At 37.7% G+C, this 27,340-nt stretch overlaps 2 protein-coding genes across 23 annotated transcripts; both read right to left on the minus strand.

Annotated features, from left to right (window-relative positions):
• Positions 1-70: 70 nt before the first annotated feature.
• Positions 71-23,692, minus strand: LOC120086166 (geranylgeranyl transferase type-2 subunit beta 1-like). 22 transcript variants are annotated; one of them, XM_090317426.1, is made up of 11 exons: positions 23,404-23,692; positions 15,119-15,167; positions 14,721-14,795; positions 12,191-12,357; positions 11,861-11,977; positions 1,752-1,818; positions 1,470-1,618; positions 1,046-1,179; positions 856-954; positions 667-742; positions 71-521 (listed from the first exon to the last, which is right to left on the minus strand). In XM_090317426.1, exons 3-11 carry the CDS (start codon positions 14,747-14,749, stop codon positions 415-417), a joined length of 945 nt encoding a protein of 314 aa, XP_090173552.1. In that variant the 5' UTR covers positions 14,750-14,795; positions 15,119-15,167; positions 23,404-23,692; the 3' UTR covers positions 71-414. The 22 variants fall into 22 exon arrangements, with proteins under 22 accessions (XP_090173552.1, XP_090173539.1, XP_090173544.1 ...); XM_090317413.1 differs by having other exon boundaries at positions 12,191-12,341; positions 14,721-14,803; positions 23,404-23,555; XM_090317418.1 differs by having other exon boundaries at positions 12,191-12,341; positions 14,721-14,774; positions 23,404-23,544.
• Positions 9,008-11,395, minus strand: LOC150033619 (uncharacterized). Its single transcript, XM_090317807.1, has 3 exons — positions 11,297-11,395; positions 9,532-11,248; positions 9,008-9,211 (listed from the first exon to the last, which is right to left on the minus strand). Exons 1-2 carry the CDS (start codon positions 11,393-11,395, stop codon positions 10,148-10,150), a joined length of 1,200 nt encoding a protein of 399 aa, XP_090173933.1. The 3' UTR covers positions 9,008-9,211; positions 9,532-10,147.
• Positions 23,693-27,340: the final 3,648 nt, after the last annotated feature.

Consider the following 27,340-nt stretch of genomic DNA (forward strand, 5'->3'; position numbering starts at 1 on the left):
CCATAAAAACTAGATTTATCTTCAAAAGTCTGCATGTTTAAGTAAACCAAAAGAAAGAAAGAGCTATAGATTTATCTTCCAATAAAACTTGATTTGGCAGTAAAAGAATTGAATTGTAGAATTGTATAACATAATAGTTTCACTTAGCCACTTCGGCCACTACCTTGAAATGCAAAAGAAAAGAAAACAAGATGAAATCAATAGGCAGTTTCTAAATCATTGTACTTAATCAAATCCTGCTAGTAACAATACAGCATGATTCACCTTTCTTCATAGGTCTCTAAGACCCATATCAGTCCAAAACTCAAGATCCAAGAGCTAAATTTGACTAGTGATCATCAATGGCTTCCCATCATCAAATAAAGACTATATGGAATTTAACTTACCAGAACTTGGAAAAAAGATAAAGTTCTCTTAGATAGCATGCCTTTTGCCAAGACGAATCCTATTCACGACGTCGACTGGTAAAGCGTATGCTGGATCTATGGCTTTCAACGATGGATATTCAAGAAGTGAAAGTCCTGCAACATTCATTTACGTATAAATTTACATAAGATATTATTCACATTAGCCAACAATAAATATTTTCAAGTTAACAACTATTTGGTTCTCTGCAATGGGAAGACGAGATATAGAAGATTGTCTGCTTAAGATAGTAAGATGAACCTGCTATTCCAAAGTATGTGTGATAGACATCAACAGCATCATCTGGTCTATCTGAAATTCCACCATTTTCGGTATCCTGCACTTCTCCAATTACAAGAACGATGTTATGGAATTTATCTCAGATTAGAAACAATACAATCCCTAATTTACAAGCCATGCTAGGTAATGAAACAATTTGCTTAGAGTAACCTGGCAGTCTAAGATGAACTTGATCAGTTTTTCCTTATTAATCCAGTGGACCCTGTCAATCATGATCAAGCTAGAAAGAACCCACCATGAATAGCAGACCTGAAGCAACGAAACAAAGTCTCTAAGTAGAAGTTCAAAAGCGCAACTAACGGAAACAAACTTAGTAATAATGATCTTATCCCAAACCCACATCAGGGAGTTTTTCAGGGCGACCATTAAGACCTCCAGATTTAACTTGCCGCTCACACAGCCACCATCCAAGAAGATCCTTGTCAATATGGTGAAGAGACCCCGTGAGAGCAAGAGCACCAACACAACAGAAAACTGTATTTACAGCAATGCATTGGCGTTTAGATATTTGCATTGGATTAAAGGACAATGTAAATGATTGTTAGTTGGGCAAACGTCAACAGTATTATGTAAATCAGAAACATATTCTCACCCGAATAGTTTAGTTGCAATTTATTCAATATTGTGAAGTTTATAGACCAAAAGCAAACTCGTGCTATCACCAACACTGATGGCATATTATCCACTATCTCACTTTGTAAATTGATCATTTTTAGGAACAATTTTGGAGTACTTGAAACATAAAGGAAGAAGTGGCTACATACTTTGCCCAGAATGTGACTCTCCACCAGGTGTACATCCAAAACCACCATCCATATTTTTGCAACTAACGATGAAGTTCACGGCCTTCTCAACATTGATTTTATCCAATTGATGTAACAACGATAGGCATAAAATTGCAATATATGAAAATCTGAAAGGAGGAAAAAAGCGAAGCTCATAAATATTCTATGCTGGGTAACTTTGTATCATATATAGTATCATACCAAGCATTGATTCCTTAAAAGAAGATACAATAAAGAAATGGACAGAGAGTCAGAGACTACCTTGAATCAACTTCACCCCAAATATCCCCAGAAAAGGAGCCATCTTCATTTTGAAGGCTGACAACATCTAGTGTAGGGTTAAGTGTAACGATAGATCTTGCCGCTCATGAGAGGGTCAACTACCCTAAAATCTGATACTTTACAAAACTCATCATCTGTAGTGCTTAACCCCAAATGGTGCATTCAATCGGGCAGGAGACTTGAATCGCACTCTTCATCCTTGTCCCTTTGCACTCAAGATTTATGGGAAGTTTTGAAAGACTTGGTGCCTTTGATACCTTTTTTGGTTGTCATACTATGATGGAGAAAGTGGTTTTACACCCTCCTTGAGACAGGATCTTATACTTCGGCAGGCCAATTTTTTGCGTCTTGGGGAATATTTAGCCGGGAAATAAAGGGAATATTTTTTTAAGAGTTGGAAGGCTCTTGGGAAGACGTTGGAGAAATGGTACATTTTCACGCCTCTTTTTAAGTTTATGTTATGAAGCTTTTTTGTTGTTTTTCCTTTTTCCCTGTTCAAAAGACTGAAGCCACGTACTTTTTGATGGCCCGTTTTCTTGAGCCGGTCTCTGTTTTTGTATGGCATTATATACTGCCATTCATCTTAATGGAAGTGATTTTTCTCAAGAAAAAAGATATACAAGGGAGAATCAAGTGCGTCTAATTTTCATTGTTTCTGTAGGTTGAAATGTCGGAATTCCCCCTTCCTAGCCTTGGTTGTTCTGGGTAATAGATGGTTTAGGTAAGGAGAGCATTTTTCAATGGATTGATAGACCACCAATATTATTGCTATATTTCAATAGCAAAGGTGGAGGAACAAAGACAATATGGGAAAGATTGGAAAATGCAAATGTGCTTCATCCAACTGAGGGACCAACTTAGTTAGTTAGAGAATTTGCATTTCGAATAAAGGGGGAGGCGGAGAGTTGTGAGGGTTGTTGAGTATTTTGTGGTAGAAAGGTTGGGCTAAGGCTTTTCTCTCATTTGGGAGAAAGAGCAGTAGAATTTTATTTCCTTTGCATATGTTCTGTTTCAATTCTTCTTGAATTCAATAAAATTCCATTTTCAGTTTGATATTCTATCAAATTGGTATCTGGGATGAATGGCTCAGAAGAGATTTGACGAGAAGCTGGAGTTGTTGGATCAGGAGATTTTCGGACTATGGGTAGAGATGCAGAAACTACCTACTATTGAGGAGAATTTAGCGTCCTTGGCGAAGAGTATTGATCAGTTGGGAATGCAAGCGGAGAAGCACCGGAAGATGTTAATCTTGTATGTGGCGGAATGGCGAAGGGAAAAGCAGTACCTACTAAGTAATGGAGGGATTGAGGAACGAACAAACCGAAGGATCAAATGACAAAACTCCGGATGTGTTGAATAACACGGCCAAGTTGGGAGCAAAAGAGCGGGTGAACGATCGAAGTAAATTTAAGAAGGTCGAAATGCCTGTTTTTAGTGGAAGTGATCTGGACTTGTGGCTATTCAGAGTGGATAGGTATTTTCAGATCCATAAACTAACTGAATCGGAGAAGATGATAGAGGTCGTGATCAGTTTCGATGGGGCTACGCTGGATTGGTATCGCTCCAAAGAAGAACGTGAACCATTCAAGGACCGAAAGGATTTGAAGCAGAGACTCTTAGTTCAATTCCGATCGTTCGGAGGAGGATCGATCTGCAGAAGGTTTCTGGTGACGACAATGGCGGCATATCGGAACTTGTTCGACAAGCTGGTGGCTCCGTTACCACATCTTTCTAATGAGGTTTTGGAGGAGACGTTCATGAATAGGCTTGCGTCGTGGGTCAAAGCAGAGGTTGAGTTTTAGGAACTGGTTGGGTTGGCACAAATGATGAAATTGGCCCAACGAGTTGAAGACCGTGAAAACACGCGAATGGATACGGGTCGGGCAAAGTCATTCGGAGGTAGGATCCAAATCCTGAATAAGTCTAAAATGAACAATGACGTTGCTAATAAAGTAAATAATACCAAAGAAATGAAAGAAGGAGGGAAGACTACTAAATCACTTCCGATGACGACGATTGCGTTGAGAGGGGTAACAGTGGGAGAAAATCGGAGGGAAGGAACGTCTAGATGGCTGACGGACGCTGAGTTTCAAGCTAAAAAGGAGAAAGGGTTATGTTTCAGATATGATGAACGGTATTCGGCTGGACATCGTTGCAAAGGACGTGAACTCGGAGAGTTGAGGTTACTGGTTGTGAATGCGAACGGGGAGGAAATGGAGCTATGCGAGGAGGACGACCTGAAGGAAGAAGTCATAGAGTTGAAAATGTTGACTGTAGAGGAAGTGTCTACAGTGGCAGAACTTTCAATAAACTCGGTAGTTGGATTGACCAATCCTCAAACGATGAAAATCAAAGGAAAAATAAGAGGGGAGTCAATGATTGTGTTGATCGACTACGGAGCAACACATAACTTCATATCCGAGAGGTTGGCAAGGTGATTACTTTGACAATGACAGAAACTTCAAACTATGGAGTGGTCTTGGGGTCTGACTCGGCAGTCAAGGGAAAAGGAATATGTAAGGAAGTGGAGCTCGTGATTGGGGAATGGAGGTTGAGGGACAATTTCCTTCTGTTAGAACTGGGAGGCGTGGATTTATCTTGGGAATGCAGTGGCTACATTCGTTAGGAAAGACAGAGGTGGATTGGCGTAACTTAACCATGACCTTCAATCTGGAACTCGCAAAGTAACTCTCCAAGGAGACCCTAGTCTGACGAAGGTGAGAGTGAGTCTGAAAAGTATGATGAAATCGTGGACAAAAGAGGATCAAGGCTTTTTAATCGAATGTAGAATGATGGATGGAGGAGTATCAATGGCGGAATGGTATGGGATAGAAGAGGACACTATTTCTGAATCACTTCCCACGTTGCTGAATAAGTTTGAGGATGTGTTTGAGTGGCCAGGGGCATTGTCTTCGAGAAGAAGTATTGAGCACCACATTCATTTGGAGGGAACGAATCTGGTAAATGTGAGACCTTACCGATATGCTTACCAACAGAAAGTCGAGATGGAAAAACTTGTAGAAGAGATGTTAAATTCAGGGATCATAAGACCCAGTACAAGCCCATATTCAAGTCCTGTGTTGTTGGTAAGAAAGAAAGATGGGGGCTAGTGGTTCTATGTTGATTATAGGGCCCTCAATAACGTTACTATGCCAGATAAATTTCCTATACCCGTAATAGAAGAATTGTTTGATGAATTAAATGGGGTAAAGTTATTTTCTAAGTTGGATTTGAAGTCAGGGTATCATCAGATCAGAATGTACCCAGGAGATGTGGAGAAAACAACATTTAGAACTCATGAAGAACATTACGAGTTTTTGGTAACGCCCTTTGGATTGACCAATGCTCCTTCCACGTTTCAAGCCTTGATGAACAATATCTTTAAGCCTTACCTTCGACACTTTGTCTTAGTCTTCTTCGATGATATATTGATTTATAGTAAGAACTTGGAAGATCATCTGCAACATCTAGAAGTAGTGCTGTCCATTTTGAGATAAAATGAATTGTATGCACCAACCTTAAAAAATGTCAGTTTGCCAAGGAACGCGTAGAGTACTTGGGGCATATAATCTTGTGTAAGGGAGTGGAAGTGGACCCAGAAAAGGTAAGGGCTATTTTGGAATGGCCAACTCCACAAACCATCAAAGAGATCCATAGATTTCTGAGGTTGTCAGGTTATTAAAGGTTTTGTTCAAAATTATGGAAGCATTGCAGCACTGTTAGCTCAAGTTTTGAAGATGAGGAAGCTCAAGCGACATTTCTCTCATCTGGGAGAAAGAGCAGTAGAATTTTATTTCCTTTGATATGTTTTGTTTCAATAAAATTCCATTTTCAGTTTGGTATTCTATCATGGATGTGTGCCTATAGCTGAAAAAGAAGCTAGGTCCTGTGATTAAATGCTGGTAAGGCTACTGTTTCTAGCTTATAGATAGAAAGAAATCCTAGACCATTCAGCTATAAGTGCGGATTAAGATTTTTGTGATTATACTCCTAAAATCAACTCAAATCAGGGTAGTTTATATTAAAAAAATAAAGAATAGGGAAGAGAAGAACAACAAGGTTACGTGGAAACTCTAATACAGGGAAAAAAACCACGATATAAAGACTTTTCTTATTCTTTAAATTTAATACACTGAATACACAAGGACACACCGTATAAATAGACAGTAGGAAACCCTAGGGGTCTTACACAATTACATAAATGCCCCTAGGTTAATTGTCCTATTTATTTTCAACACTCCCCCTCAAATTGGAGCATAGATATCGACAAGGCCCAACTTGCTTACACAATAATTAAAATTTTGTCTCAATAACCCTTTTGTAAGTACATCAACAACTTGTTGGTTTGAAGGAATATAAGGGATGCATATGTTTCCATTGTCCAACCTCTCCTTAATGTAGTGTCTGTCTATCTCTACGTGTTTAGTTCTGTCATGTTGAACTAGGTTGTTTGCAATACTGATGGCAGCTTTATTATCACAAAACAATTTCATTGGAAGCTCATTATCTTGCTGGAGATCCGATAATACTTTCTTCAACCAGATTTCTTCACAAATCCCTAGACTCATGGTCCGATACTCAACCTCAACACTACTTCTAGCAACAACTCCTTGTTTTTTACTTCTCCAGGTGACTAGATTTCCCCAAACAAATGTACAATACCCAGACATAGATTTTCTATCAACAACAGACCCAGCCCAGTCAGAATCAGTGTAAGCTTCAACATATCGTTTATCGGTTTTCTTGAACATTAGGCCTTCACCAGGAGTTCCTTTGAGATACCAAAGAATACGTTCAACTGCTATCATATGATCCTCACAGGGAGCTTGCATAAACTGACAACACTTACTGCATAAGAAATATCTGGTCTTGTGTGAGACAAGTATATCAACTTCCTAACTAACCGCTTATACCTTTCTTTATTAACAGGAATTCTATCATTCTTATCACCGAGTTTCGCATTGTATTCTACTGGTGTGTCAACAGGTTTACACCCAGTCATATCTGTTTCTTTTAGCAAGTCCAGAGTATATTTTCGTTGAGAAACTGATATATCCTCTTTTGAGTGAGCCACTTCCATTCCCAGAAAGTATCTTAGCTTCCCGAGGTCTTTAATTTCAAACTCTCTGGCCATCTCTATTTTTAGTCTCGTGACCTCTACATCATCATCTCCAGATAAAACAATGTCATCAACTTAGACAATAAGAACAACTATCTTCCCTGATGTTGATCTTTTTATAAAAAGTGCGTGATCGGAATGCCCTTGAACATACCTCTGTACTTTCACAAACGTTGTGAACCTGTCAAACCAGGCCTTTGGAGACTATTTCAATCCGTATAGTGACTTCCTCAATCTATACACCTTATTTTTGAATTGACTCTCGAACCCGGGAGGGGGACTCATATAGACTTCCTCCTCAAGTTCCCCATTCAAAAACGCATCTTTAACATCAAGTTGGTGTAAGGGTCAATCTTTGTTCACAACAACTGACAAAAGCACTCGAATCGTGTTAAGTTTAGCCACAAGTGAAAAAATCTCAGAATAATCTACTCCATAGGTTTGGGTAAAGCCTCTTGCAACGAGTCTAGCCTTGTACCGGTCAATCGTCCAATCTGACTTGTACTTTATAGTAAACACCCATTTACATCCAACTGTAAATGGGTCCTTCACCCATTTACATGTACTTTATAGTAAACACCCATCTGACTTGTACTTTATAGTTAACACCCATTTCCAATTGTCAATCATCCCATCTGACTTGTACTTTATAGTAAACACCCATTTACATCCAACTGTCTTGTGCCCTTCAGGCAAAGTCACCGATTCCCAGGTTCTATTCTTTTCCAGAGCTCTTATTTCTTCCATAACAACAGACCGCCATTCTGGTTTTTTCATTGCAACATTTATGTTATCTGGAACCACCTCAGTGTCCAAGCTAGTAGTAAATGCCTTGAACTCGAATGCTAGATTACTATACGTCATGTAACTATGCATAGGGTATTTAGTACATGAACGAGTACCTTTCCTCAGGGCTATAGGAAGATCGAGTGATGCATCACGTTCTTTCACCTCTCCAGGCTCCTCACCATGATTGACTATCTGTGTATCAGAAACTTCAGTAGTATCTTCCACATCAGAATTAGCAAGGATCATTTCATCCTCTGCAGTTTCTCCTTCTATCACTCTTTTAGTATTACTGCTTCCTTCCCCCTTGTCTTGCCTGCCTTCATCAGTCTCCATGCATATATCAACATCATTAGGAATATACGTACCTGGACCTGATGGCGGGTCTGACTCTTGTACTGGAGTCGGCAATTCTGGTTCAACAAGCAACACTGCTTCCTTCCTGAGATTCTTCCTGTAGTAAGTTTTCCAAGGAACTCGATTGGTAGGAAGGACCAGACTATCATGCTTAGGACTAGGGTTAAGAAGATGACTAACAGGGAAAAATGACTGATCATCCATGGAGACATAGTATTTTCGAGATGACGGGTGATAGCACTTATATCCACATTGATGAAGTAAATATCCAACAAAGACACACTTCTGAGCACGAGGAGTAAATTTCGTGCGGTTTGGACCATGGGAGTGACAAAAGCAACACAACCAAAAACCCGAAGAGAAACATCAGAAATCAATCGAGTAGTAGGAAAGGACTCTTTAAACAATTCTAAAGGAGTATGAAGATTAAGAATACGAGAGGGCATCCGATTAATGAGATGAGCAGCAGTGAGAACTGCATCTCCCCAGAGGTACGACGGAGGAGTGGTGTATAACATAAGAGGCCGAGCTACTTCAACCAGATGCCGATTTTTACGCTCAGCTACTCCATTTTATTGCGGAGTGTAAGCACACGAGCTCTGGTGGACAATACCTTTAGAAACAAGAAACTCTTTGATGGAGGCATTAAAAAATTCTCGTCCATTATCACTTCTTAAAATCTCAATCTTTGTTTTAAATTGAGTTTCGACAGTTGTGTTAAACTGTTGGAAAATAGAGGACACTTCAGATTTATCAGTAAGAAGGAAAATCCAGGTGAGACGGGTGTGATCATTTATAAATGTGACAAACCACTGTTTTCCAGTGGAAGTAGTAACCGGTGAGGGACCCTATACATCACTATGAACAAGAGAAAACGGACTCGAGGGTTTGTAAGGCTTAGAACGGAAAGAAACACGATGTTGCTTGGCACGAATACACACATCACAATTAAAAGAAGAAGTACTATACGAAATAAATGAGGAAATAAATACTTCATATATTGAAAAATTGGATGTCTTAAGCGAAAATGTTATAACAGAACATCATGTTCAGAAACAGAAAAATTTAAAGACATAAACCCAGATTGGTGATCATTCCTAGAGGAAGCTTCGTCAGAAAGGAAGTATAGTCCCCTATCGTGCCGGGCAGTGCTAATCGTCAACCCCGATTTCAGATCCTGAAACAAAACGGAATCTGGTGAGAAAATCGCCTTACACTTCAAATCTCTTGTTATTTTACTGAAAGATAACAAATTATACGATATTTAGGCACATGTAAGGTATCACATAGGATTAAACCATTAAACGGAGAGATATTGCCTTTTTCCCGCAACAGGGGCAAAAGACCCGTCTGCAATTCGAATACGCTCATTACCAGCACTTGGATTATATGACATAAATAACTCTGAGGAACTTGTAAGGTGATCAGTAGCCCCTGAATCCACAATCCATGGTTTTTTACCATTTATACTAATCAGGCCAAAAGAAGGGAAATTACCTGATTGTGCAATTGCACTCACCCCAACCGTACTCGAGCTGTGTTTACTGTAACCAGAAGATTGCTTCTGAGTTTGTTCATCTACTGAATCACTTATCAGGGCACTACTAGTATTAGATTTGTCATGAGACTATTGTCGCCTGCTATTTGGGGGCTTTCCGTGTAATTTCCAATATTGATCCTTTATATGCCAAAACTTCTTACAATGTTCACAAACAGGTGGAGGTTTTTTATCACCATCAGTACCGGACGGCTTGGCGACGAAGGCGGCTGCATTAGTAGTAGAAATGGTATTATTCATGGCACACGACCGATCCTCTTCCAGCTGTATTTTAGAACAGACTTCTCTAAGTGAAGGAGTCGGGCGCTGGCCCAATATCTGACTACGGACACCATCAAACTTTGGGTTTAATTAAGCCAAAAACACATAAACACGATCTGCTTCCTCAATCTTCAAATATTGGGCCTCATCCTATGGACAATTCCAGACAATCTCTGTACACAAGTCCATCTCTTGCCACAGCATTAACAGTTTGTTAAAATAAGAAATAACATCCATGGACCCTTGTTTGCATTCATGGACCTATCTGTGGAGTGTATATAGTTGAGAGGCATTCTATCTTTTAGAATATAGATCTTGCACTGCCTCCCAGATATCCTTGGTTGTTGCAGCATATAGTAGTGGTCTTCCTATCTGGGGTTCCATACTACTCACCAAAACAAACCGTAACAATGAATCTTCTCCTTTCCAAATTCGTTCTTGTGGATTACCTGGGGCCGGCTTTGGAATTTCCCCTGTCAAATATCCAAACTTGTGACATCCTTCCAAGGCCATTCGAATTGATTGGGACCAGGAGAAATAATTCTGGCCATTTAATTTTTCCCCTACGATAAATCCTGCAAAATTACCCATCGAACCAGATAAGTAGGAAACATTAGGCACAATAGGTAATGAGTTTACCGGATTTTTTGAATAAACCAATTGAGGATTTGCACCGAACATCGTATCCAAATCAGAAATCTGTTGTTGTAGGTAAGCCAACCATTGTCTCACATTGTCTGGATAACGAGTTGAACTACATGTGGTTGGAACAGGTGCTGGTTGCTCGGGCTGTTCAAGACCTCGACTGTTGAACGTGGAAGGACCATCGGGTCGGGTTGTGAAGGAAGAAGTATTGGCTGAAATAGGATCGGCTGGCGCAAAAAATCGGGCTGTGGAAGAACTATCGGGTCGGGCAAAGACCCTCGAGTCAGAGTTGAAATAAAAAAAACGGGTCTGGGTCTGCCTTGGTTCAACCCAGAACGGCCCGGTTTGCTCCAGATCGGTACCAACCCTGTTCAGATCGGACCGATAAACCTGCTCTTCGCGTCCGATGCCGCCGATTCTGCCTTGATTGAGATAGCTCTGATCAAAGGTCATCTGTTCTTCGTGGCCAGCCTGCTCTTTGCGTCCAAGGTTGCCGATTCTGCCCTGATCGTGATGGCTCCGATCATAGGTCGTTTGTTCTTCACGGCTAGCTCCAGCTCCGATCGTGACCGGATACTCCACTCGCTGGTCAATTCTTCTCAGACCGTTGTTCGTCTGCTCTTCTCGACCTTCTCTGATCGCAACCGCACGATCCACCTGCGATTCTCGAGTTTGGCTCGTTTCTGCGTGGAGAGACCCGATCGGCTGATGGCGACTTTCCGATGATTGCAACTGGACAGCAGAAATGAACTACGGTAGTGCATCCTGAAAACATTCTTTTATAGCTGCTCGGATCACCGTTTTCATGTCAAAACTCGAAGACCCATCAGCAGAAGAAGATTGGGGTTGATTCTCTTCCATAACGGATAGGGTTTCGTCACCGCGCTCTGATACCATGTTAAAAAATAAAGAATAGGGAAGAGAAGAATAACAAGGTTACGTGGAAACCCTAGTACAGGGAGAAAAACCACAATATAAAGACTTTTCTTATTCTTTAAATTTGATACACCGAATACACAGGGAAACCCTAGGAGTCTTACACAATTACATAAATACCCCTATGTTAATAGCCCTATTTTTAACCGTTTGTTTTGAACTCTTAAAGGTTAGATTATAGACATTCTTTTTACCTTTTTATTATATCAATGAAAAAGTGATTTTTTCTTTCTATAGAAAATCAATGTCAAAAGATCCAAAACAATAAGCTCTCGACAACTATTTTAATAAGTGAATGTTGATGAGGAATATACAATTAGAAATTCTGTTACCCAAAGTGGCTCCAATGCCTATCAGGGATTCATGTAAGAAAGCAAAAACTAAACGTCCAATCAAAAGGGAAGAACGAACATTTTTAAAGGATACAATTTGTCACCTTATCAACATCTAAAACATCCAGCTTGTCAAAAAGTGCTAAAACTTGCACAGCACTAAGGGTGTAAAGTATGTGTGGATCATGTCCAACATTGCCAGCAAAACCACCTGCACAATGAAGTATCACTTTTCTGCCTTAGTTATCAACGACTCAATGCCCATATAACACCGAGTAATTACAATGAGTCAGATAAGAATCAGGTAAAAAATCCCCAAATTGATGCCTGGGAGAGTGTAATTGAATAGCAACTTTGTTCAGCATATGCCCATAAGCACAAACTAAAACCGTAATTTTTTATTTTTTATTTTTTGAGAACTGACCTGACTCGTGTTGGCATGACATTACCCATGAAACAACCTCATCAACATCCACAGTGTTGAGCTTTCCAAGGATATCCAGTGCAGTCAGCCCCCAGTATGCACCATTCATCCTTAGATGTTCCATCACCACAGATTGAAAATCATCCTTTCTCTGTGCACAAAACGACCTAAGATGCGGTACATAGAATAAACAGATAGAAATGTACTTTAAAAGCACATAGAAGAAAAAAGTTATAGAAATGAGGAACTAAGGCCACGTTTAGGAGTAATTTTGAAATAACTCAAAAATATATTTTTAATCCTTCAAAATCAATTCTACTCGTACAAAAATTACGTTTTAAAGCGCAAAATCAAATACTAAGGGGTGTTTGGGGTAGGGTGGAATAGTGAGGAGTAAGGAGTTATGAAGTCTAGGAAGTTGTGAAGTCCTAGGACCCAGTGTAAGAGGAAGCCTTGTCTCATTTTCAGTTTGCGGATGATGCAATGTTGTTATGTTCCGGAATGAGGACTCCTTTTTGATCCTCAACCATATTGTGGGGTTTTTCGAAGCCATGTTTGATCTAAAAATCAATGGGAGCAAGTGCCAAATTTTAGGTATTAATTGCGATCAGGATAAGCTTAAGAGATGGGCAGATATCATTGGTTGCGAGGTTGGTTCCTTTCCCTTTTCTTACCTTGGCTTTCCTTGGGGGGGGGGGGGGTAACCCGAAGGCTATCTCGTTTTGGGATCCCATTTCTGAGAAGATTTGTAAGAGGCTTGCCACATGAAAGAAAAGTTTCTTCTTCAGAGCAGGTAGACTTACTTTGATCAAGTTTTTGTTGAGTGGCACTCCCCTTTATTACTTCCCTCTGTTTCGTGCTCCGAGCAGGATTTGCAAGAATCTTGAGAAGTATATGAGAGATTTTCTTTGGGAGGGAGTGGAAGACGGAAAGGGTTCTCATCTTGTTAGTTGGGAGGTGGTTAGGCGCCCTTGTGAACCAAAGAGGGCTGGAGATTGGTGATTTAAGGCTTTGCAAGAAAACACTGTTGGCTAAGTGGCTTTGTCATTTTTCCCTTGAACCTGAATCTTTATGGCATAGAATCATTATGAGTAAGCATGGTACCCATCCTTTTGATTGGGTGGCTAAAGGGATTAAAGGCACACACAGAATCTTCAGAAAGATATTGCGCTTGAGCTTTCCTCTCTCTTCTCTGATCCATTGTATTGTGGGGGATGGCAGGGGTATGTACTTATGGAAGATTGGTGGGTGAGGGATAGTCCCCTTTGCTATGTGTTTCCCTGTCTCTATCATCAGTCTTCCTTTAAAACTCGTACCATCTTTGATTTGTTGGTTAGGTCAGGAAGCTCTGTATCTTTTTCTTTTGGGTTCTGTTGTCATATATCCAATAGGGAAACAATGGAGATGACCTATCTTCTGTCTTTGTTGGAAGAGTGCAATTTCAGGGAGGGAAGAAGGGATGTTCGTGTCTGGAGCCTCGATCCTTTGGAAGGCTTCTCTTACAAATCTTTCTTTAGTTGGTTATTGAATCCCACCCCTAGTAAAGTGTCGGTCTTTGATGTGGTTTGGAGGATTAAGATCCCTAAGAAAGTTAAGTTCTTTATCTAGCAAGTGTTGTTGTGCCAAGGAACACTATAAATAGGCTTGTTACGAAGAGGACTTCATTAATGGGTCCTTTTTGCTTTGTTCTGTGTCGGAAGGCGGAGGAAGACCTGGAACACATTCTGTGGGGCTGCTCATACGTGAGAACTATGTGGAGTTATTTCCTGCAGGAGTTTGAGATGCTGATAACTAGCCAGAAGGATATTTATACGACGATTGGGGAATTCCTCCTCCATCCGCCTTTCATAGAGAAATATCGTTTTTGTGGTTTGCTGGTGTGTGTGTGGAGTTATTTCCTGCAGGAGTTTGAGATGCTGATAACTAGCCAGAAGGATATTTATACGACGATTGGGGAATTCCTCCTCCATCTGCCTTTCATAGAGAAAGATCGTTTTTGTGGTTTGCTGGTGTGTGTGTTGTTGTGTGGGATATTTAAGGGGGAATGAAACAATAGAGTGTTCAGGGATAGGAATAGGGACCTTAGTGAGGTTTGGTCCCTCGTGAGGTTTCGTGTTTCTTTGTGGGCTTTGATATTGAAGCTTTTTTGTAATTACTCTCTAGGACACATTTTACTTAGTTGGAAGCCCTTTCTATAGTAAGGTTGTTTTGTGGGCTAGGTTTTCTTGTACACCCTTGTATTCTTTTATCTTTTTCTCAATGAAAGTTGTTTTTATTAAAAAAAAAAAAAAAAAAACGTGCACTTTTAAACGCAATTTTCATACTATTGAAATTGATTTTTAATGATTAAAAGTATTTTTGGAGCGATTTTAAAAATGACAAAAGTGATTTTTACTATTTAAAATCACTCCAAAACATGTCATAAATGAATTTAAATGATTAAAAACATATTCTGAAGTAATTTTGGTCATTTTGAAATCCCTCCCAAACATGCCCTAAAATGCATAAGATCCATAAATGGAAAACACACCTTTTCAACGGATAATATGTATCTAACATGCTTCTCAGTTGCCAGTTCCCCCATCTGTCAAGTCCCGCTCCTGGGCTGATTAGCTGATTATTTCATGGAAATCGATGCTAATAAAGTATAACATAACGATTACTGAAATTTTGTAAGGATCAACGAATGGTCACTATACAGAATCTCACGGACAACAAGAAAACAATTATTGGGCAACAACTAACATAATATGTGCTACTTAAGCAAGAAGGAATTCAACTGAAACCTTCAACTTAGTTGGCTACGAAAGTACTAACCTGTTAAAAAAAATTTTGAGAAATAACGACAACAGGAAAATTATAATCTCAGTAACAAAGTGATAAATTTCAAGCATTAATGATATCGAATGGAAGAACAAATTTGAAAACCTGGTCGGAGCTGCAAAACCGAAACACGGGAGAGAACGAGCGAATGCGACTGCGCGAATCAGATTGTATGTCAAATGATCCTTTTTTTAATGTAATAAAATATATGCAATGCTTTTTTTTCTCAACTTCTTTAAAATAAACATGTTTTTAGACTTTAAAATATCATTTTAGATAAATAATAATAATAAATAATCTATATATCACTGACACTGATAGATGTTTATCGCGATAGATATTGACATTTTGTGACATTTTGCTATATTTATAAATAAATTAACTCATTTTCGTTTATTTGAAAACAACCCTCATTGAAATCTAATTTGGATAAACAAGCTTTATAATTGATTAAATTAAGATATTTAGGCCTGATTTGGTTTCTTATCTGTTTTTGTTTTTTTATTTAAAAAAACAAGGGATACAATAAAAATACCAAAAATTTGTTTGGTAGTTAAAAAAGAAAATAGATTTCGAAAACGAAACAAAAATTTTATGTAAAATTGGAAAACAATAAAACAATGTTTTCTTGTTTCTTAACCAATATCCAAAAAATTGAAAACATGAGATCATCAATTTAGGGAAAATCATTCCGTCAAATTCCGTAATTTTTTTCAACTCACCAAAAGGCATTCCATTATCACCTCACCATTTAGATATATGAAGAAGAAAGGTGGAACAATCTTTGATTTTTTCTCTTGTCAATTAAGAATTTTCAGATGTATTTTCTTTCCTGAAAAAGATATCCTTCCTTTTGCTTCTTGGACTATAACGAATTACAACTTTTATTATTACGTCATATTTTTTCTACATTAGTTACTCAATTAATATATTCATTATCTATTACTATATTAAAATGGCAACAAGGGATAATCTTTTCTCTTTATTTTGCCCCTCATTTTACCCCTAACCTTTATTTAAGGACATGTATGTATTTTCCCTCCAACAAACACGACTTTTCAAGTATATCTCTTTTGTAAAACAAAGTAACCATATCTGAAAAAAGATTTTCCTCTTCTTTATGTTGGAAATAGATCTTTCTTTTTTCTACAAAGGAAAATGAATAATTCTCTTCTCCGCGTCGGAAAAAGATCTTCCTCCTCTACAAAGGCAAATGAATAATTCTTCGAATGGAAGTCTATCGTGTAGGACACATTGAAAAATGTATCATCAGAAAGGTGTGTTATCTTTCTCTTTTCTAGATTTGTCCAACGTCTCTCTTTAATCACTTGAATTTTTTTTCAAAAGATTTAACGGCAACAACATATTGAAATAAAGGAAAGAAGAAGAAGAAGTCAAGGTTTACGTGAAAAACCCTAAATCAGGGAGAAAAAACCATGATAGAAGAATTCTTATTAATTTCATACACAAGAATCACCACAAACCCAACATATAAATAGACTAAGGCAAATCCTAATACAGTAGAGAGATATAAAACAACTACTTAAATGCCCTTAGGGCAAATACAACTATTTTTAACACTCTCCCTCAAGTTGGGGCATAGATGTCGATAAGACCCAACTTGCTAATACACTTATTGAAGCTTTGCCTTAGTAACCTTTTAGTGAGAATGTCAACAACTTGTTGACTCGACAGAATGTAGGGAATGCAAATACTGCCACTATTCAGTTTTTCTTTAATGAAGTGTCTATCGATCTCCACATGTTTAGTCCTATCATGTTGCACAGGGTTGTTAGCTATACTTATAGCTGTCTTGTCTTATTATCACAATAGAGTTTCATAGAGCGTCATTGTCTTGGTGAAGATCAGACAAAACCTTCTTCAACCATATTTCTTCACATATTCCCAAACTCACAGCCCTGTATTCTGCCTTTGTACCGCTCCTAACAACCACACCTTGTTTCTTACTCCGCTAAGTCACAAGATTACCCCACACAAAAGTACAATACCCTGAAGTTGATTTTCTGTCAGTAACAATTTCTGCCCAATCAGAGTCAGTGTAAGACTCAATGCGTCTTTTGTCATACTTCCTGAACATTAGGCCTTTCCCTGGAGTAGATTTCAAATACCTCAAAATTCGAGTAACAGCCTCCATAGGTTTTTCGTTAGGTGCTTGCATAAATTGACTAACCATACTGACAGCATACTAGCATAGGTTATATCTGATCTAGTATGAGATAAGTAAATCAACTTTCCTACCAGACGCTTGTACCTCTCTTTATCAACAGGAATTCTGTCAAGAGAGTCTCCTAGCTTAGCGTTGACCTCAATAGGGATATCAACCGGTTTACATCTAGTCATCCCTATTTTTCTCAACAAATCAATGGTGTATTTTCGTTGAGAAACAGATATTCCTTCTTTCAATCTTGCCACCTCCATTCCAAGAAAATACCTCAAACTCCCGACATCCTTGACCTCAAATTCACCTGCCATTTTTTGTTTTAGTCTGGTAATCTCAGCAGCATCATCACCTGACAGAAGGATATTATCAACATACACAATTAGAACAGCCATCTTCCCTGATACAGACTTCTTCGTGAACAAGGTATGATCTGAGTGCCCCTGAACAAACCCTTGGGACTTAAAAAAGGTGGTGAATCTATCAAACCAAGCTCTCAGAGACTGTTTCAAACCATATAGGGATTTCTTGAGTTTACAAACCTGATGATCAAATTGAGCTTCAAACCCATGAAGAGGAATCATATAGACCTCTTCCTCTAACTCACCATTCAATAATGCATTTTTCACATCAAGTTGATGAAGGGGCCAATGTTTATTAACGGCTACTGAGAGAATAACCCGAATTATGTTCAGTTTCGCCACTGGAGAGAAAGTTTCCGAGTAATCGATCCCATATGTCTGAGTAAACCATTTAGCAACCAATCTGGCTCTATATCTATCAAGCGTTCCGTCAGACTTATACTTAACAGTGAACACCCATTTGCACCCAATAGTTTTATGCCTTATAGGAAGGATTACACGGTCCTACGTCTTATTTGTCTCAAGAGCTTTTATCTCTTCCATAACTGTTGCCTTCCATTCAGGAATTTTCATGGCCATATGCACATTGGTTGGTATTACTACGGTATCCAGGTTCGTAGTGAAGGCTCTAAACCCAGAAGACAAATTACCGTAAGAGAGAAAACTATGCATGGAATACTTGGTACGACCTGGTCACTTTCTGTAGAGCAATGGGTATATCAAGGGTGGCATCGTACTCTCCTGCTTTACCTGACCTCTCATTAGTAAGAGAATGGTGGTCACACTTGCTTACACACGACAAGTCCTCATCCTCCTGAACTTCTCCTAACGACTCATTACTTCCTGTAGTCTTGTCATTGTCTGGAACAGTCTTATCAATTTCATCACTTTCAATCACGTCACCCTCAACACACTTACCAGTATTATCAGGAAGAGAGGCATCTTGAACTTGAGCTGGTGCTGGTGGTGACGGGAAATTAGCAGTCAATTTTACTCGACAACTAAAATCCTTTGGACGCGGTATGCGATGCATGTTCTTAAGGTATGCGTTGATAGTCATGCATCGATGGTCATGCGTTAGAATGAATATGTGTTAATAAATGTATGCGATGACCATGCATCCTGTCACAAGTTTTCTTGCGTTCACGCCAAGTATAACGCGCACACAGGGACTTGTAGCTATTTGTAAGCGGTAATGTGCATGCGGCGGTTTAAATAAACGAATGGAAGAGAGGTTGCTAAGTTAACCCTACTCCTACTCCTATCTAACAGACAACGCAATGAGAATATGCATGAGAGGTAGAGACACGACAACACTTGACATGAATAAATGAATGAGCAAAGAGATAAAATGCGGAGATGATTTCATTGCAACCCTTAAGAGTGACCGCAAGGGCAACCTTCATATGATCATGTAACACACATACAATAGTAAGCGAATGCTATGGCTTCTAATGCTGAACGCATGTGATATATGCGATAAGTCTATAGGACCTACACATAAGCCTCTATTCTTATTTATGCGATGACAAAGTGACACACATAAATAAGGCGACCGCATAATATCATACCTATTCCTAGGGTGTATGCGATGCAAGTTATCAAACGGAGCTTATCTCTAAGTTCCCCGTTCTTGCCTATACGTTCCAATCCGCTCTCTCGAGTCTTAGATTTAGGTTTTAGGCTACTCTCCCAAGTATGTCTAAATTATGAATGATGCGCTTATAGGACAAGGTAATCGCATGAACTTGGCTGACCTAAGATTATTCCTATCTCTAGTGAACAATGCATACATTGTTTAATGCGACCAACCACTTACCCTCTCGGGTAGTTAGTTGTTGTTGACTTTACTCATAGACAAGCAATGTGTTAGCCTATAGACAAGCGTTGCCGCAGCTTCACACTAAGCAAATAAGATTACTCATACACTTACGCAACGCACACCTCTCGGTAGGTTGCTACATGCTTCATATCCCTAATCCACATGACTAAGTATGCGATACCCAAGCAATCTCACTAAGTTTTGCAATGAAAGTAAAGATGCTAAGCAAAGAAGATGGAGATGGAGTCGAAGGAAACAGAGAAATGCATTGAAAACAAATTGTATTAATTCCTTAATCACAAATGTCATACAATACAATATAAGAAAAGAAAGGAAAATGAAATGACCGGCTGGAAGCAAAGACTTGCTCCCAGCGGATGTGCGTCAAGGCTGCCGATGGTGCCATGGATGGGCGGTGAAGCTGACTCTCGAGATCTAGCTCCGATTGAAAGCTCTGGTCGTCACTCGGAATGCATGAAGGAGGTGAAGAACTCTCAAACTTCTTCTCACGCATTTGTCTGGATCACAAGGATCCGTCCTAGGCGAACCTCAGGCGAAAACCTTGGATAACTTGAATTTCTGCTCATCGGCTTCTATTTATAGAGCTTGGATCGCCGACATCATTATGGACTATTTTGATTCTAACATTCGGTGCGTTAATCCTTTTCTGAACCTCTGCTGCTAACAGCGTGATAGGTGAAATGTCAACATCAGCTTTTGATTTTCTCAAGGTAGATGCATTGATGCGTTCATTCCACCAACCTTGCGTTGATCCCATTAGTATGCGTTATCGCGTAGCTGCATTCATTCAATGACCGCATTCACTTAATACCGCAACTCTATACGATGACCGCAATCGCTTGACGAGCGCAACTCCCATGCGATGGATGCATACGACTGATTACCGCAACATCCATGCATTGATCGACGCGTTCGCCTTTGCGATGGAGTGTTTCTCCGCATGCGGTGGTCCGGTTTCCGCGTTTGCGTCCATTTCCTGTTTTAGCTACAAAAATAGAACATTAAACACATAATAACACAAAATAACGGGTTAGTTGAGGTTCAACATGCTGATCGACGCAAGCTCACTTTCTTATGAATTCCTAGCACAATTGTCGCATATTTTGCTTAACAACCTTCATAATTTTAAGTAAAATGCCTAAGATGACATGCATTTCTGCATGTCATTAGATGATTCCGATTCATGGACAGTACCCGGTGGAGCAACAAGAGGCTTTATTTCCTTTCTAAGATTCTTCTTGTTGCATGTTATCCAAGGCACTTCATTAGTAGGAAGGACTGTATTATTTGAATCCAAGATAGGCTCAGGAAGAAAATCCATAGGAAGAGAATATATGGACAAGTTAGTCTCTTCACGAGTATTCTCTCCCTGAAGAGAACTAACGGGAAAAAAGGTTTATCCTCAAGGAATATTACATCTATAGAGACAAAGTACTTTCTTGAGGATGGGTGGAAACATTTATAACCTCGCTGGTGAAGGGAATACCCGATAAAGACACATTTTTTAGCCCAATGAGTAAATTTAGTTTGGTGATGACCATGACTATGGACAAACACAATACATCCAAACATCCGAAGAGGAGCGTCAGGAATTAGACTCGTGGATAGGTAAGATTTGAAACATTCAAAAGGTGTTTAGAATTGGACAACACGGGAGAGGATTCAATTAATGAGATGGGTTGTAGTCAGAACAACATCTCTCCATAAATATGATAGAGATGTAGGGAACATGAGGGACCAAACAACTTCAATGAGGTGACGATTTTTTCGCTTAGCCACCACATTCTGTTGAGGTGTATAAGCACACGAGTTTTGATGGATAATACCTTTAGAATTCAGGAACTCACAAAGGGTGTTATTAACGAACTCCCAACCATTGTCACTCTGAAGAATGGTAATCTTGGTGTTAAACTGGGTTTCTACTTTAGCATAAAACTGTTGGAAAACAAATGTCATTTCCGACTTGTCAATGAGAAGAAACACCATTGTAAGACGAGTGTGATCATCGATAAAGGTTACAAACCAACGCTTGCCAGTCAAAATAGTGATGTTTGAAGGACCCCAAACATCACTATGGACCAAATGAAATGGCTGGGACAATTTGTAAGGTTGAGAAGGGAAGGTAACCTTGTGTTGTTTTGCTCGTATACACACATCACGAAACAAAGAAGAAACATCCACACTATGAAACAAATGGGGAAATAGATGCTTCATATATTGAAAGTTTAGATGACCAACACAAAAATGCCATAACAAATAATCTTTTTCAAAAGTTGAAAATGAAGATAACAAACTAGTCCTAGAAGAACTCGTGTCGAGTTGTATGTACTAAAACTCGCAATTTGTAAAGTTAAAACATTTTCCATTATCAACAAAGATGTTATTTGACAATTTATTCAATAAAGTTGTTAAATATGTAAATTGCACTTAAAAAGACTAAATCCAATAAACTAAGATCCATGGCTATTACATGAATGCTTGAACTTTATGTAGAGACATAAAGATGGATCAAGTTCGAGTAAATAGCCAAAACGGTCTATAGTATATAAATAAGGTTGGGTACCTTATTCTGATAAGCATATCGGATGCGGCCCACTCTGTAGTTGTTACAATTTGTTGTAAGGTGCTACAAACGAAGTGATTCTGATTCGTTCATGTATTGACATGAAAAGCAAGGGCATCCTATGCAATGAGTTTGCATAAAATCGGACCAAAAAATAAGTCACTTTTACTTTAAGATTGTTTACTGTTTAAGACTGACTATTTCGAATAGATGACCTAGGTAACTCAACCTTAATCCTGAGCTAACTGTGAACTCCTGTTTATTCGGGATTATCTTTAGATTTGCATAGATGAGAGTTGGTTCACATTTTGAGTTGATTCTAAGGAATTATCATTTTCAGACGGCTCGATGTGATTTTGGTTGACTGGATAAGGAGATGTCCTACTTTTTTCCAGTGACAAAGAGTGTGCCCTTCTAATCTTTGGCATGTCGATGATTAAAACTTGTGCAAGAAAAAAAGAATGTCAACACAATGCAGAAGAAGATACAAAATCCAACTGATATACAAAAACTTCATCAGATTTTTAAACCAAGGTTTATCTAATGATGAATAGCTTTATGTTCTAAATTCTAGAGATCCTTTCAACAAGCATTAATAGCCCCATGATGTGTTGACTCAAACCTATTCAACATGACTAGCTGATAAGAATAGGCTATAAACCACAACACGACTTTGATGCTCTAGACTACATTAAATCCTTCTTTTTTCAATTTCAATATCCACGAGTGTCCGAGCCATGAACCCGTCGACCTTACAATATTTGAGTGTCAAGGAAACCTATAGTATATTTAGGCAGGTGGCCACCATGGATTGAACCCATGGCCTCTTAGTCCTTTATCAAGGTCATGCCTCCTATTTACCACTAAGTCAATCCACTAAATCCTAAGAACAACAAATTCACGGAAAAGCAAAATACTTTCTTAGTATTGTAAAATGCGTATATAAGATCAAATTCATCGCTCATAAGGATCGATAGATTTTCTCGATCATCATTTACTTGGATAAGAGATTTTTTATTCCTAATTCTGAATCTCCCGCTATTGTACAACAACTTAAAAGTGGTTGCAGAACAAGATATAAGATATATAAAAACAAGGATTTTCGCGATTCAAAAGAAGATTTCAAAGCATTAATACACAAACCAATTTTCACTAAAACCACATACCTAAACATAATTTACACCAACACTTGAATAAGAATATGTTTAACCTGACTTTCAGATTCTAAACCGTGAGTGATCAAGACAAAAAAAATCAGAAATTGATATCGATTAGCTATAACATCGAGATACCCAGAAAAGAAAAAGGAGAGAAAAATTCATGGCAGGTTCATTCTAATCCGTGAACATGAAATTGAGAAAAACTAAAGAAAGGGATAATTAAGAAAGACGAAAAATCGTAATCTAAATTGCGATCGGGTCAATCTAAGATTGCAGTGCTTACCGGTACCCTTATCGTCGATTGGGGAAGAAGAATTCAAAGAAGATGAATGGTGTTAGAAACGAAGAAACGAGAGAAATTGAGCCGCTGGAGCTTGATCGAAGAGTCCGGAAACATAAATTGCAAACAAAGATTGGCCGTCTCCTTTTTAATTCTAATAATCCTGACGTAAATTATAATTATTTATATAAATGTAACTTTTATTTTCTCTTTTGAAATATAATATAAATGTATCTTCTTTTTAAAAAAAAAAAAAAAAAAAAAAAAAAAAAAAAAAAAAAAAAAAACAAAACAAAAGTATGTTTATTTTTCTAATAGCTATAGTATAATAAGTTCAAAAAAAAGAATCTATAACCTAATAATTTAGAAAATATCTATGATATATTTTCTAATCTTAAAAAAATATTGTATTATATAACAATTAGAAAAATATTGTAGTATAATAATTTACAAAACAAAACAAAACAAAGATATGATATAACCTAATAATTTGGATTATTTCTAAAAAGCTTAAGTATTGTATTATATTTTTGGATTATTTCTGAAAAGCTTAAGTATTGTATTATATTTTTGGATTATTTCTAAAAAGCTTAAGTATTGTATTATCTTCATTTATTTATTATTATTTTAGTTTTACATGTGGGATACGAATATTTTTTGAAGGTATATATCTAAACCATTTCTAAAAAGTTTCTTCGTAAGGAGGTTAAAGGCACACACCGGAATCCTTAGAAAGATATTGCGCTTGAGCTTCCATCTCTCTTTTTTGGTCCATTGTGTTGTGGGGATGGGAGGGATACGTACTTCTGGAATATCAGTTTGCTATATATCTAAACCATTTCTAAAAAGTTTCTTCATAAGGGAGTTAAAGTCCACATCAAACCTTTGCTATATGTTTCCTCGTCTCTATCATCTGTCTTCCTTTAAAAATCGTACCATCTTTGATTTGTTGGTCAGGTCGGGAAGTTCTATGTCTTTTTCTTTTGGGTTATGTCGTCATTTATCCAATAGGGAAACGATGGAGATGACCTTTCTTCTGCCTTTGTTGGAAGAGTACAATTTTAGGGAGGGGAGAAGGGATGTTCATATTTGGAGTCTCGATTCTTTGGAAGGCTTCTCTTGCAAATTTTTCTTTACTTGGTTATTGAATCTCACCCCTACTAAAGAGTTTGTCTTTGATGTGGTTTGGAGGATTAAGATCCCTAAGAAAGTTAAGTTCTTTACCTGGCAAGTGTTGGTGGGCTAAATTATTGCGAAAACGACAATTAAAGAACACAAAAAGGAACGTAGAGATAGAAAAGATCGACATACAGATATACTCAAATATCTGTCCTACATTCATTCGTGAGGGGACTCCTAATGGATTATTGAAACTCATATCAACAGGTCTTCCATGGGAAGAGAGGTCAAATGGCAAAGCCATACGTCTGTTTGGCTCCACGGGTAGAGGGAGAACAATATTATTTGAGAGAATGTTTTTAGAAGTTACATAAAAAAACGGTGCCTCTAGGATTAGAGAGTTTATATAGCGCACTACTTTAAACCCTAGGGTCATAATCGTAAAAACTGCAAATAATTAAATATGTTGAATATGAATTTTGAGACCCCCATACTTGGTTGTTCGAAGCGCCAACAAACAGATTCAAGACATTTCAACACAAGTGAACACTATGGATAGGCTTGTTAGGAAGAGGACTTCATTAGTGGGTCCTTTTTGTTGTGCTCTGTGTCGGAAGGCAGAGGAAGACTTGGATCACATTTTGTAGGGTTGTTGCTACGCGAGATCTGTGTGGATTTATTTTTCCTACAGGAGTTTGAGGTGCAGATAGCTAGCCAAAGGAATATTTATATGACGAATGGGGAGTTCCTCCTCCATTCACCTTTTAGAGAGAAAAGGTTGTTTTTTGTGGTTTGTTGGTGTTTTTCTCAATGAAAATTGTTGTTATTAAAAAAAAAAAAAGTGTACTTTTAAACGCAATTTTCATTCTATTGAAATTTATTTTTAATGATTAAAAGCATTTTTTTAGCGATTTTAAAAATGACAAAAGTGATTTTTTTACTATTTAAAATCACTCCCAAACATGTCATAAATTAACTTAAATGATTAAAAACATATTCTGAAGTAATTTTGATCATTTTGAAATCACTCCTAAACATGCCCTAAATGCATAAGATCCATAAATGGAAAACACACCTTTTCAACGGATAATATGTATCTAACATGCTTCTAAGTTGCCAGTTCTCCCATCTGTTAAGTCCTGCTCCTGGGTTGATTAGCTTATTATTTCATGGAAATCGATGCTAATAAAGTAAAACATAACGATTACTGAAATTTTGTAAGGATCAGCGAATGGTCACTATGCAGAATCTCACGGACAACAAGAAAATAGTGACTGGGCAAGAACTAACATAGTATGTGCTACTTAAGCGAGAAGGAATTCAAGTTAAGCCTTCAACATAATCGGCTACGAAAGTATTAACCCGTTAAAATTTTTTTAGAAATAACAACGAACAGGGAAATTATAATATCAGTAACAAAGTGATAAATTTCAAGCATTAATGATATCGAGTGGAAGAACAGATTTGAAAACTTGGTCGCAGCTGCAAAACCGAAACACGGGAGAGAACGAGTGAGTGCGACTGTCAAATCAGATTGTGTGTCAAATTATTTTTTTTTAAATGTAAAATGTACACAATGCTTTTTTCTCAACTTCTTTAAAATAAACATGTTTTTACACTTTAAAATGTCATTTTAGATGGAAAAAATAAATAAATAGTCTTTATATAACCGACATTTATGGATGCCTATCGCGGTCTATTACTGATATACTCATATTTTGGTATATTTGTGAATAAGTTAGACTCATTTTCCTTTATTTGAAAACAGCCTATTGAAATTTAATTTGGGTAAACAATATTTAAAATTGATTAAATTAAGATATTTAGGTCTCATTTGGGTTCTTATATGTTTATGTTTTTATGATTTAAAAAACAAGTGATACAATATAAATAAAATTTGTTTGGTAGCTAAAAAAGAAAATAAATTTTGAAAGCGAAACAAAAATTTTATGTAAAATTGAAAAACGATAAAACAATGTTTTCTTGTTTCTTAACCAATATCCAAAAAAATGAAAATATGAGATCATCCATTTAGGAAAAATCATTCAGTCAAATTCTGTAACTTTTTTTCAAATTTGTTGAGACGGAGGGTTTTAGACATTTTTGTAGTATTTCGTGTCCTAAGTTTGATGTTCCATCGAGAGTAACAATCACTAGATGTATATCAACTTTATCTTAAGGGAAAAAAAAGTTGAAATCGTTTTTAGTTAAAAACTCTCAAAGAGTTTGTTTTACTACCAACACATGGACTTCGCTACAAAATGTGAATTATATGGTCATCACTGCACATTTTATTGATTTTGAATGTGTTTTGCATAAGAAGATTTTGAGTTTTTGTCAAGTTATTAATCATAAGGGAGACTATTGGGAAGGTGATTGAGAGTTTTTGTTGGAATGGGGGATTAACAAAAAAATTTCCATCACCGTTGATAATGCAAGTTCTAACGATGTGGCTATTTCTTATGTTAAAAGAAAACTCAAAAATTGGAAATCTGTTGTTTAGATAGAGAACTATTACACATGAGGTGTTGTGCCCACATTATTAATCTTATTGTAAATGATGGACTGAAAGATATGCATGATTTTATTGCTAATGTTCGTAATGTTGTGAGATATGTTCGATCATCACCTAGGAAAATGGAAAAATTTAAAGCTTGTGTGAAATAAGAAAAAATTCAGTATAAGACTCTCATTTGTTTAAATGTGGCAACTAGGTAGAATTCTACTCATTATGCTTGAACATGCGATCAAATTTGAGAAGGCTTTTAGAACTATAGAGGAAAAGAAAGAAGACTCAGATTTTGTTGATTACTTCCATGGA

The sequence above is a fragment of the Benincasa hispida genome, chromosome 9 (genome assembly GCF_027475165.1).
Source record: "Benincasa hispida cultivar pf3 chromosome 9, pf3_genome.v1.1, whole genome shotgun sequence".
In the NCBI taxonomy this organism is placed as follows: domain Eukaryota; kingdom Viridiplantae; phylum Streptophyta; class Magnoliopsida; order Cucurbitales; family Cucurbitaceae; genus Benincasa; species Benincasa hispida.

What these genes read in the sequence shown, in the direction of transcription:
- LOC150033619 (XM_090317807.1), bottom strand. Translation starts at nt 11,395, where the DNA reads ATGGTATCAGAGCGCGGTGACGAAACCCTATCCGTTATGGAAGAGAAT. An exon ending in CGAGTTTTGACATGAAAACG is followed by an intron (nt 11,249 to 11,296) that starts GTGATCCGAGCA and finishes GCACTACCGTAG; the next exon opens with TTCATTTCTGCTGTCCAGTT.
- LOC120086166 (XM_039042660.2), bottom strand. Translation starts at nt 14,774, where the DNA reads ATGGGGGAACTGGCAACTGAGAAGCATGTTAGATACATATTATCCGTT. An exon ending in TGGGGTGAAGTTGATTCAAG is followed by an intron (nt 1,619 to 1,751) that starts GTAGTCTCTGAC and finishes TCCTCCTTTCAG; the next exon opens with ATTTTCATATATTGCAATTT. An exon ending in AGTTCATCTTAGACTGCCAG is followed by an intron (nt 743 to 855) that starts GTTACTCTAAGC and finishes GGAGAAGTGCAG; the next exon opens with GATACCGAAAATGGTGGAAT.